Source organism: Anolis carolinensis, unplaced genomic scaffold (genome assembly GCF_035594765.1).
Source record: "Anolis carolinensis isolate JA03-04 unplaced genomic scaffold, rAnoCar3.1.pri scaffold_10, whole genome shotgun sequence".
Lineage (NCBI taxonomy): Eukaryota > Metazoa > Chordata > Lepidosauria > Squamata > Dactyloidae > Anolis > Anolis carolinensis.
Genome location: NW_026943821.1, coordinates 1,933,407 through 1,943,629, shown reverse-complemented (window position 1 = coordinate 1,943,629; position 10,223 = coordinate 1,933,407). Strand labels below are relative to the sequence as shown.

At 43.7% G+C, this 10,223-nt stretch overlaps 1 protein-coding gene across 1 annotated transcript; it reads right to left on the bottom strand.

Moving 5' to 3' along the window:
- Positions 1-2,887: 2,887 nt before the first annotated feature.
- Positions 2,888-8,882, bottom strand: LOC100563637 (apolipoprotein A-IV). Its single transcript, XM_003229131.4, has 4 exons — positions 8,556-8,882; positions 8,189-8,253; positions 6,105-6,255; positions 2,888-3,536 (listed from the first exon to the last, which is right to left on the bottom strand). The coding sequence occupies exons 2-4, from the start codon at positions 8,229-8,231 to the stop codon at positions 2,972-2,974; spliced, it is 759 nt and encodes a 252-aa protein (XP_003229179.2). The 5' UTR covers positions 8,232-8,253; positions 8,556-8,882; the 3' UTR covers positions 2,888-2,971.
- Between the last annotated feature and the right edge of the window lie 1,341 nt (positions 8,883-10,223).

Sequence of the window (10,223 nt, the reverse complement as noted above, 5' to 3'; positions counted from 1 at the left end):
ACGGAGAGGCAAAATGTGTCCTAACAGGGAGAAAGAAAAGCAGAAGTTATATCGTGGGCACCGCATGGCCTTCCCAGGGCAGCTTAAACTTAAAAGTAAGTTCTCTCTCAGAATCCCATTGTTACGACATCCAAGGGGGAGGAGACCTAGGCTAGCAGTAAAGACAGAGACAAATAACAACAACAACAACAACAACAACAACAAGACTCTATTTGTATACCACTTCATCTCCCCAGAAGGGACTCAGGTGGTTTCCAACATGACAAAGCATTCAATATCAATACAAAAGAACATATGTCCATTCTTTCTAGCAATTACGCTGTTCTGTTGTCCACCTGGCCAGATGAATAAAACTTCTTTGACTGCCTTCAAACCTGGTCATGTGTTTCCTGTCTTCTGACCTACCCTGCCCCCTGATGGCAGATAGCTGGTTTCAGTAACATGCAGGCTAAAGATCCTGAGCTCTTCAAGCTTAAAGAGTTCATGACGCTTAGCCTGAAAGACTGATCCCTACCAGGGAAATCCTAGGCTAATTTGCCCAGGAAGTGAGCACCGAACAAGCAGAATGGCTGCCTATGCATCGCAGAATAAATATTCCCATTCCCCAAAGATAGTCTGTTTCAGTCTGCTTTATGGTGTGCCCGTTCGTCATATCCCCCTCTCCCACTATTACTTTGATTGTGAAGATGTGGGGGAGGGTACAAGGATGAATCTAGAACAGGGACATTTTTAACATCTTACACAGACATGGGCCAACTTCAGCCCTTCAGGTGTTTTGGACTTCAACTCCCACAATTCCTAACAGCTTAATATTAAAGTCCAAAACACCCAGAGGTTAAGTTAGCCCATGTTTGATCTTATATCTTCATCTTCTTCCATTGCACCTTCATTATGGTTCTACTTGCACGAATCCCAGGCATGGGTTCAAGGGAGGGCATCACTAATGGAGAAAGTAACTGTCCCAAAATTTCTTTGTAAACTGTGAATCATTAATCCTGGGCACTGGGTTCAGGTGCATTTCAGATATTAGATTCCTGGGATCATGGACACCTGAATATAAAGAAAAGCGGGTGGGAAAGGTTTACCCAACAAAGGAGGAGGGCAGGATTTATTGATTATTGTCTACCTTCTAATTTGGCAAATATTGGAAAGTATGTAACAAAATTTGAAAAAAAATGTAGGTCCCTTATCTTGGTATCTCCTCTCCAAAGGGCAGAAAGACAAGAGTGGGTCTTCTCCAAAGAAGGGCAGAACGAGTTGGTCATCGCTTGTGACTTTAGAACCCAAAATCAAGTCCAATTAGTAAGTGTAGCTTCCTCCCACAGTCCCTCCCTTTATAGGTAGCATTCTTGCAGAGCCAGCCCTAGGTAATTTTCAAGTGTAAGCAAGCAGTATTTTTTGAGAGAAGCGGCATTTCCCTCCCTTTTTGCAGCTGGAGTCTGGGCACCTGAATGCGCCTCAACTGCGCCCCGTAGAGGATGGTGCCTTCCGCAAATGTGTAGTTTGCTTACCGCTTGAGCCGCCCCTGCGTTCTTGACACCTTCTCTCCAAAGAAGGGCACAACAAGAAGTCTGGGTCATCCCATGCACCTTTTGTTATATCCCAGACACCTTTGGGTTCTGAACCTGGTTCAGAAATGAACTTTGACCAGGATGAAGCTTATTCTGACTTTTCACCCAGTTCTCCTCCGAGCTCCTTCCAATTACAGACCCCAGCTGTGGATAGCTCCAAGGCTTCCTTAATTGGGAGAGATACTGAAAACATGACTCCCGTGGAAGAACCAGATGTCCCAAGTTCCCCAGGGAATGTATCCTTTAACAGAAGGGAGTTTTTGCACCAACAGAGATCACAGAAACAGGAACTTCGAAGGAGTAAATGTTTGGCATCTAGAGGGGATACTGGATAGAAGACTGCCTTGGGAATCTTTGGGGAGTTGGTTTCCCTTTGCTGTGATTAGATCTAAGTTCTATAAAATGTAGCGACTTCTGAGAACACTTCACCGTTTCCAGTTCCCTGATTTCACCAAGCCAAGTTTCCTGTTCCTGGTGGCCATCATGTCCTTGTCTTGTTCCTGAATCCAGATTGCTTTCAGCTTCGTCTTTTGCCTGCCTTGATATCGAAGACTTCCTAGTAACTTCGGACCTTGTTATTCACTCCTGCTTTCTTGTTGTCTCCCTGCTCAAGAACTTCTCAACAGTTTTGAGCGTGTTTCGGTTTCTGGACTTTGGACAATAATATTCATATCTATTCAACTCTTTGGACTAATTCATACCATTTCTTAAAGAACTATTGCTCACTCATCCTTTCCACTTATTCTTTTCTGAATTTATTATTGTTTTAATAAAGATATTATATGATTATTGGTCTCTGTGTGGTTTCCAGGACTTACGCTGCGTTGGGGTGCAACAGCTTTCTTGGGTCAGGGGTTACCACCCAAGATCAAGTCCAATTAGGAAGTGTAGTTTCCCCCGCACAATCCCTCCCTTTATAGGTACCGTTCTTGCAGAGCCAGCCCTAGGTAATTTTCAAGTGTAAGCAAGCAGTATTTTTTGAGAGAAGTGGCATTTCCCTCCCTCTTTTTGCAGCTGGAGTCTAGGCGCCTGAATGCGCCTCAATTGCGCCCCTTAGAGGATGGTGCCTTCTGCAAATGCATAGTTTGCTTACCGCTTGAGCCACCCCTGCGCTCTTGACACCTTCTCTCCAAAGAAGGGCACAATAACAAGTCTGGGTCAGGGGTTACCACCCAAGATCAAATCCCATTGGGAAGTGTAGTTTCTCCCTCTCCATCCCTCTCTATGTAGGTACCGTTTCTGGCCATCTCCTCTCTAAAGAAAGGGTGAAAGACAAGAGCGAGATCCTCTCCAAAGAAGGGCACAACAAGAGCGGGTCATTGCCTGTGGCTTTATTGGCACGGCTGGGAAGTCTCATTTCTCCCCACCCGCCAATCCCACTTTGAGAGCCTCCACGGGCCTCACTGGAACCTCTCCCGGAAGGCACTCCAGAGGCCGCTGAGCTGCCCTTGGAGGTTCTCGGCCAGCGGGACCAGCTTCTGGTGGAGGTCCTCGGCGTAGGGGTGCAGGTTGTGGCGGACGCGGTGCAGCCCCTCGGAGAGGCTCCCCTGCAGCCGCTGGGCCAGGGGCTCCACGCCCTGCCGGAAGTCCTCCACCTGCTGCTGGATCTTGCCCTTCATGTCCTCGGCCAGCGGCCCCAGCTGGGCCTGGAGGTCCTCCACGTTGCGCTGGAGGTTGGCCTTGAGCTCCTCGGTGCCGGAGGCCAGGGCCTGGCGCAGGCTCTGCGTGTGCTGCTCCGCCTGCTCCAGGAGGTCCTCCGCGAAGGGCGCCAGGCGCTCCTGCAGCTGGCTCACCCCGCCTTGCATCTTCTGGTTCAGGTCCTCGGCGAAGGGCTGGACCTTCTCGTTCACTTGCTTCAGGTCGGCAACGATCTTCTGCAGCAGGTCTTGGGCCACCGGCGGGAGATGCTTCTGCAGTTCGGCCTGGTAGCTCTGGGCACTGGCCAGGCTGTCGGAGACGCGGGCACTGGGCGGGGAGAGAAAAGCGTCGGCCGTGTTATTTTGGCTGAATGCACTGCATAGCTTGCTTTGTAATAATAATATTGTAGTGACTCGATTCTAATGCTCACCTTTTTTTTGGGACTAAATTACCTTCCCAAAATTAGGGTGCGCATTAGATGCGCATAATATGGTAAATGCATTGTTAGGGTTTCAGCCATTTGAAAATTGAGGTGTGCATTAGATTCAATAGCACATTAGACTCGAGTAAATACGGTAATAGTAGTAGTAGTAGTAGTAGCAATAATAATAATAATAATAATAATAATAATAACAACAATAGATAGATGATATATAGATGATAGATAGATGACAGGCAGATGAAAGATAGATGATAGACAGATGATAGACAGATGATAGACAGATGATAGACAGATGATAGATAATAGACAGATGATAGATAGATGATAGACAGATGATAGATAATAAACAGATGATAGAGGATAGACAGATGATAGATAGATGATGGACAGATATAGACAGATGATAGACAGATGATAGATGATAGATAGATGATAGACAGATATAGACAGATGATAGACAGATGATAGATAATAAACAGATGATAGATAGATAAATCGGGGTGTCAAACTCATTTTCATGGAGGATCATATCAGCCTTATTATACTATGTAACTTGATTTTTGTTCCTGGGGAAAGCACAATCAAAGCATCCCCAACAGATGGCCATTCAGACTCTATTTAAAAGCCTCCAAGGAAGGCTTTTATCATCATCATCATCATCATCATCATCATCATCATCATCATCATCATCATCATTGTTATTATTGTTATCTCTGAAAATGAGGTTGACAGTCCCAATCTGTTGTTGTTGTTGTTGTTGTTGTTGTTGTTGTTGTTGTTGTTGTATAAGCTCGAGTCTAATGCACCATCAAATCTAATGCACACCTCAATTTATTATCATCATCATCATCATTACAAGTTATTATTACAAAGGATTTGCAAATTGAAATTGGACAGCTATGTCCAAAGAGAACAACAGTAGTACCAATATTGGTTGGTGCTCTTGGAGGCATCACAAGAAATCTCACAAAGCACTGCAAAAGCCTGTCATGTGGACAGAAAATTAATCCAACAACAACAACAACAACAACAACAACAACATCAACATCAACATCAACATCAACAACGGTTGTTGGATGGCCATCTGTCGGGGGTGCTTTGAATGCGATTTCCTGCTTCTTAGCGGGGGGTTGGACTAGATGGCCCATGAGGTCTCTTCCAACTCTACTATTCTATGATTCTATGAACGGTTATAAATGCCATTTCCTAATTGGTTCTATCCTAAAAACATGGGAAAAGTTTATTTAACTGCACAAACTTGGTCTTTGTGGGAGGGACATCATCCCGGTATAGCACATTTGGTTTTAGTTTTTCAATGAAGTCTCAACCCATTCAAATAGTTTGTGCCACAAAAACAAAGTTTCTAGAATGTAACAACTCCTTTCAAAGTAAGGATGGCACAATTAAACAGGAAATAATACTTCCAAACCAGGAACAGAAAATGTTTCAAATGTTGTTACATAGTATGACAATTGCTTTCAAAAGGCCGCTGAATCCACGGGTGGAGAACGGCCAATTGTAATTTCCTTACATAGTGTTTGGTGCTCTTTTAGCTTTTTCTCCAATTTGGATCCACAGATGCTATTGAATGACAACTCCCATCACTTTCGTTCATGTGGGCGAGAGATGATGGGAGTTGCAACCTAATGTGGAAAGGCTACATGACATTCAATAGCTTCATCTCCTGGCTTCTTCCTGCCTGGGAGAATCCTTTGTTCAGAGTCATTAGCTGCCACTGATTGATTCATGTCTGGAATTCTTCTGTTTTCAGAGTATTGCTTCTTATTTACTGTTCTGATTTTTGAGTTTTTTTAATACTGGGAGCCAGATTTTGTTCATTTTCATGGTTTCCTCCTTTCTGTTGAAGTTGTCCACATGCTTGTGGATTTCAATGGCTTCTCTGCGTAGTCTGACATGATCAGGCCAGGACATGAAGCTTGCAAGGCCGTTTAATGCTAATCAAGGCGATTAACTACAACATTCACACTGGCCTCCAACTGACAAGAGTTCTTCTCTCACCCTGGACTTTCCACAGATATATATAAACCTTCCTTGCTTAGTTTCTCCATATACCTCACAATCTCTGAGGATGACTGCCATAAATGTGGGCGAAACGTCAGGAGAGAATGCTTCTGGAACATGGCCAGACAGCCTGGAATACATACAACAACCCTGTGATCCCGGCCATGAAAGCCTTCGACAACACATTTAATCGGCGTTTCCTTAATCCTTATTATCCAGCATTTTTGCTCATCCAACATTCTGCTGACCCGTTTATGTTGGATAAGTGAGACTCTGCTGTACATTTCTGCTGTTCCTTTCCTGAGCCAAGTAAAGCGCACCGAATGCATCATGCGGGTCAGTGTGACTTTGGGGCCCCGACCCAGGTCCGAGGTCAGCACAACCTGTGCTTTTTGAGGGAGGATGTGGAAAGAGCGGCTTGGCTCGCTTACTTGATCTCCCGGCCCAGCTCCGAGTTGCGGATGGATTGCAAGTTGTCGGAGGTGCTTTTGGAGATCTTGTCGATGTATTCCCGGATGGTGTCGTGGATCTGCTCCAAGCGGGGCCGGCGGGGCTCGTCGCTCAGGAAAGAGGCGTACGACCCTGCGAGAAGGGCGTGGAAACACACAAGAGATAATGATAATAATAATAATAATAATAATAATAATAATAATAATAATAATAATAATAATAATAAACACCTGGGCCATACCCGTCATAAGATATACTGCTGGCATTATAAACTGGACACAGATGGAACTGGACAATTTGGACAGAAAAACAAGAAAACTCATGACCATTCATCATTCCCTGCACCCTCGCAGTGATGTTGACCGACTATATCTGCCTAGAAGATCAGGGGGCAGAGGACTCTTACAAGTAAAACAAGCAGTCAAAGAAGAAGAACATGCCCTGGCAGAATATGTCAAGCAAAGTGAAGAACCTGCTTTGATTGAAGTCAAAAATCAGAAACTCCTCAAAGCACAGCAGACAAAAAACCAGTACAAGAAAACCGCACTACAAACTAGAGCTGACAGCTGGCACAACAAAACATTGCATGGAAAGTTCCTTGACAAAATTGAAGGAAAAGCTGATAAGGAGAAGACCTGGCTCTGGGACACTAATAATAATAATAATAATAATAATAATAATAATAATAATAATAATAATAATAGCTGATAAGGAGAAGACCTGGCTCTGGCTCACGAATGGGACCCTGAAGAAGGAGACAGAAGGCCTGATCCTTGCAGCCCAGGAGCAAGCCAACAGGACAAAGGCAATTCAGTCCAAGATCGAAAAATCAGCTGATGACCCAAAATGCAGACTCTGCAAGGAAACCAACGAAACCATTGATCATATCCTCAGCTGCTGTAAGAAAATCGCACAGACAGACTACAAACAGAGGCACAGCTGTGTGGCCCAAATGATCCATTGGAACTTATGCCTCAAGTCCCACCTCCCAGCAGCAAAGAACTGGTGGGATCACAAACCTGCAAAAGTATTGGAAAATGAGCACGCAAAGATACTGTGGGACTTCCGAATACAGACTGACAAAGTTCTGGAACACAACACACCAGACATCACAGTTGTGGAAAAGAACAAGGTTTGGATCATTGATGTTGCCATCCTAGGTGACAGTCGCATTGACGAAAAACAACAGGAAAAACTCAGCCGCTATCAGGACCTCAAGATTGAACTGCAAAGACTCTGGCAGAAACCAGTGCAGGTGGTCCCGGTGGTGATGGGCACACTGGGTGCCATGCCAAAAGGTTTCAGCCGGCATTTGGAAACAATAGACATTGATCTGCCAACTGCAAAAGGCCACCCTGCTGGGATCTGCACGCATCATCTGAAAATACATCACACAGCCCTAGACACTTGGGAAGTGTTCGACTTGTGATTTCGTGATATGAAGTCCAGCATGTCTATCTTGTTTGCTGTGTCATAATAAAATAATAATAATAATAATAATAATAATAATAATAATAATAATAATAATAATACCATCATCATAATGGATGGAAACTGGGGAGGCAAAAGTGGGGTGATGAGGCAATCGATAATAATAATAATAATAATAATAATAATAATAATAATAATAATAATAATAATAACAACAACAACAACAACAACAACAACAGCCAGCAGAGTGTCTGCTGTGGACTCAACTTATTGAGTTTATAATAATAATAATAATAATAATAATAACAACAACAACAACAGCCAGCAGAGTGTCTGCTGTGGACTCATCTTGTTGTGTTTCAAATAATAATAATAATAATAATAATAATAATAATAATAATTGTTTGCTGTGTCATAATAAAATAATAATAATAATAACAGCCAGCAGAGTGTCTGCTATGGACTCATCTTGTTGTGTTTCAAATAATAATAATAATAATAATAATAATAATAATAATAATAATAATAATGCCACCATCGTGGGTGGAAGAGTTATGGGCTCTGATACAAAGATGGCATTGATGCCAATTATTTGGCCCAAAGGGGTCAATTTGTCCATCTGTCCATCACTCACCTGTCAAGACGGCCAAAGCGAGGAAAACGGTGCCGAACCTCATGATGTCCACTGGACCCAAAGGGCTGAAAGGCAGAAAGAAGGGAGTCGTCACTCAATGGCTCGGTGGCTTCCCTTTATGGGGCGAGTGGGGTCAGGGCAAGGTGACCCCCTTCCGCATCTGTCACTCATTAACCCGAGGCCTTTGGCAACCAAAGGCATGATTTTGGCAACCTGGACGCTTGGCCAAAGCAAATGCTGGTGCTCCAAACAACATCTGGGAAGAGTGGCATCCAATGGGGTTCAAAAGAAGCCTAGCAAGCAAGATCCCTGCTCAGACTGGACCCCAAAATATTCCAAAATATTCCATCCGCCTCTGCTTGCTTACCTGGCTGGGCAGGCTGCTGGCTTCTCCCGAGTAGGCTTGTTTGCTTCTCTCCGCTGGTATTTATACTCTGCAGGAGGACAACGTTTGCACTTATCGCATCCAAAGGCCGCTTATCGCATTCCTGGGCTGGGGATAGGCAGCCTTGCTGGACTCGAACCCGGACCAGGAGAAAAAAGCGGGTCCAAATGCTCCACGTGGCCTGCTGTGTTCTGGGTTCAAAATCCAATATGCGGCTGGCAATCGTGCAGAAGGGACTTTGGCTCCAAATGGCCTGCCTCGCAGGGGTGGAAATAGGAAGCAGCGGTGCATACGGACACTCAAAGCAGCTCACAATTAAAAGCATTGCAATACAACTTCAAATATACAGTAGAGTCTCACTTATCCAACGTGTTAAGTGTTATTATGTGCATTATTCCCCTCTATTTATTATTACATGTATTATTTTCCTGTAGTTATTCTTCTTATTATTATTACATGTATTATTTGCTCTATTTATTATTGCATATATTATTTTCCTGTATTTATTATTATTATAATTATTATTATTACATGTATTATTTCACTCTATTATTATTGGTATTACAGTAGAGTCTCACTTATCCAACATTCTGGATTATCCAACGCTTTTTTGTAGTCAATGTTTTCAATACATCGTGATATTTTGGTGCTAAATTCGTAAATACAGTAATTACTACATAGCATTACTGCGTATTGAACTACTTTTTCTGTCAAATTTGTTGTATAACATGTTTTGATGCTTAATTTGTGAAATCATAACCTAATTTGATGTTCAATCGGCTTTTCCTTAATGCCTCCCTATTATCCAACATATTCGCTTATCCAACATTCTGCTGGCCCGTTTAAGTTGGATAAGCGAGACTCTACTGTACTTTGTTTTCGCGGGAGGGACCTCCTGCTATAGCACATTTGGCTCTAGTTTTGCGATGAATATCTCAGGGTCCCAACCCATTCAACGCTGTGGCAGCTACAAAAACAAAGTTTCTGGAGTAGAGCAGCTCCTCTCAAAGTAAGGACTGCACGATTAAACAGGAAACAATACTTTCAAACCAGGAACAGAAATGTTTTCGCATTTTGTTTATCATCCAAAGTCCGGGTCCCAGGCCTTTGGGGGCGCAGGGGCGGCTCAAACAGGACGAAACGGCGATAGTGAAGCAAGTGGCACAAAGCGGTGGAAACCTGGATTTCAGTAAAGCCTTCGACAAAGTCCCCCACGACCTTCTGGCAAACAAACTAGTAAAATGTGGGCTAGACAAAACTACGGTGAGGTGGATCTGTAATTGGCTAAGCGAACGAACCCAAAGGGTGATTCTCACCAATGCGTCGTCTTCATCATGGAAAGAAGTGACAAGTGGAGTGCCACAAGCAGGGCTCCGTCCTGGGCCCGGTTCTGTTCAGGATCTTTATTAACGACTTAGACGAAGGGTTAGAAGGCACGATCATCAAGTTTGCAGACGACACCAAACTGGGAGGGATAGCCAACACTCCAGAAGACAGGAGCAGAATCCAAAACGATCTTGACAGACTAGAGAGATGATTGGCCGAAACTAACAAAATGAAGTTCAACAGGGACAAATGCAAGATACTTCACTTTGGCAGAAAAAATGGAAATCAAAGAGACAGAATGGGGGACGATGCCTGGCTTGACAG

Excerpts from the sequence above, each read along its gene's own strand:
- LOC100563637 (XM_003229131.4), bottom strand. The coding sequence starts at position 8,231 with ATGAGGTTCGGCACCGTTTTCCTCGCTTTGGCCGTCTTGACAG. Across the intron at positions 6,256-8,188 it reads CGCTTTGGCCGTCTTGACAG|GGTCGTACGCCTCTTTCCTG; the intron begins GTGAGTGATGGA and ends CCCTTCTCGCAG. Across the intron at positions 3,537-6,104 it reads GAGCTGGGCCGGGAGATCAA|TGCCCGCGTCTCCGACAGCC; the intron begins GTAAGCGAGCCA and ends CTCCCCGCCCAG.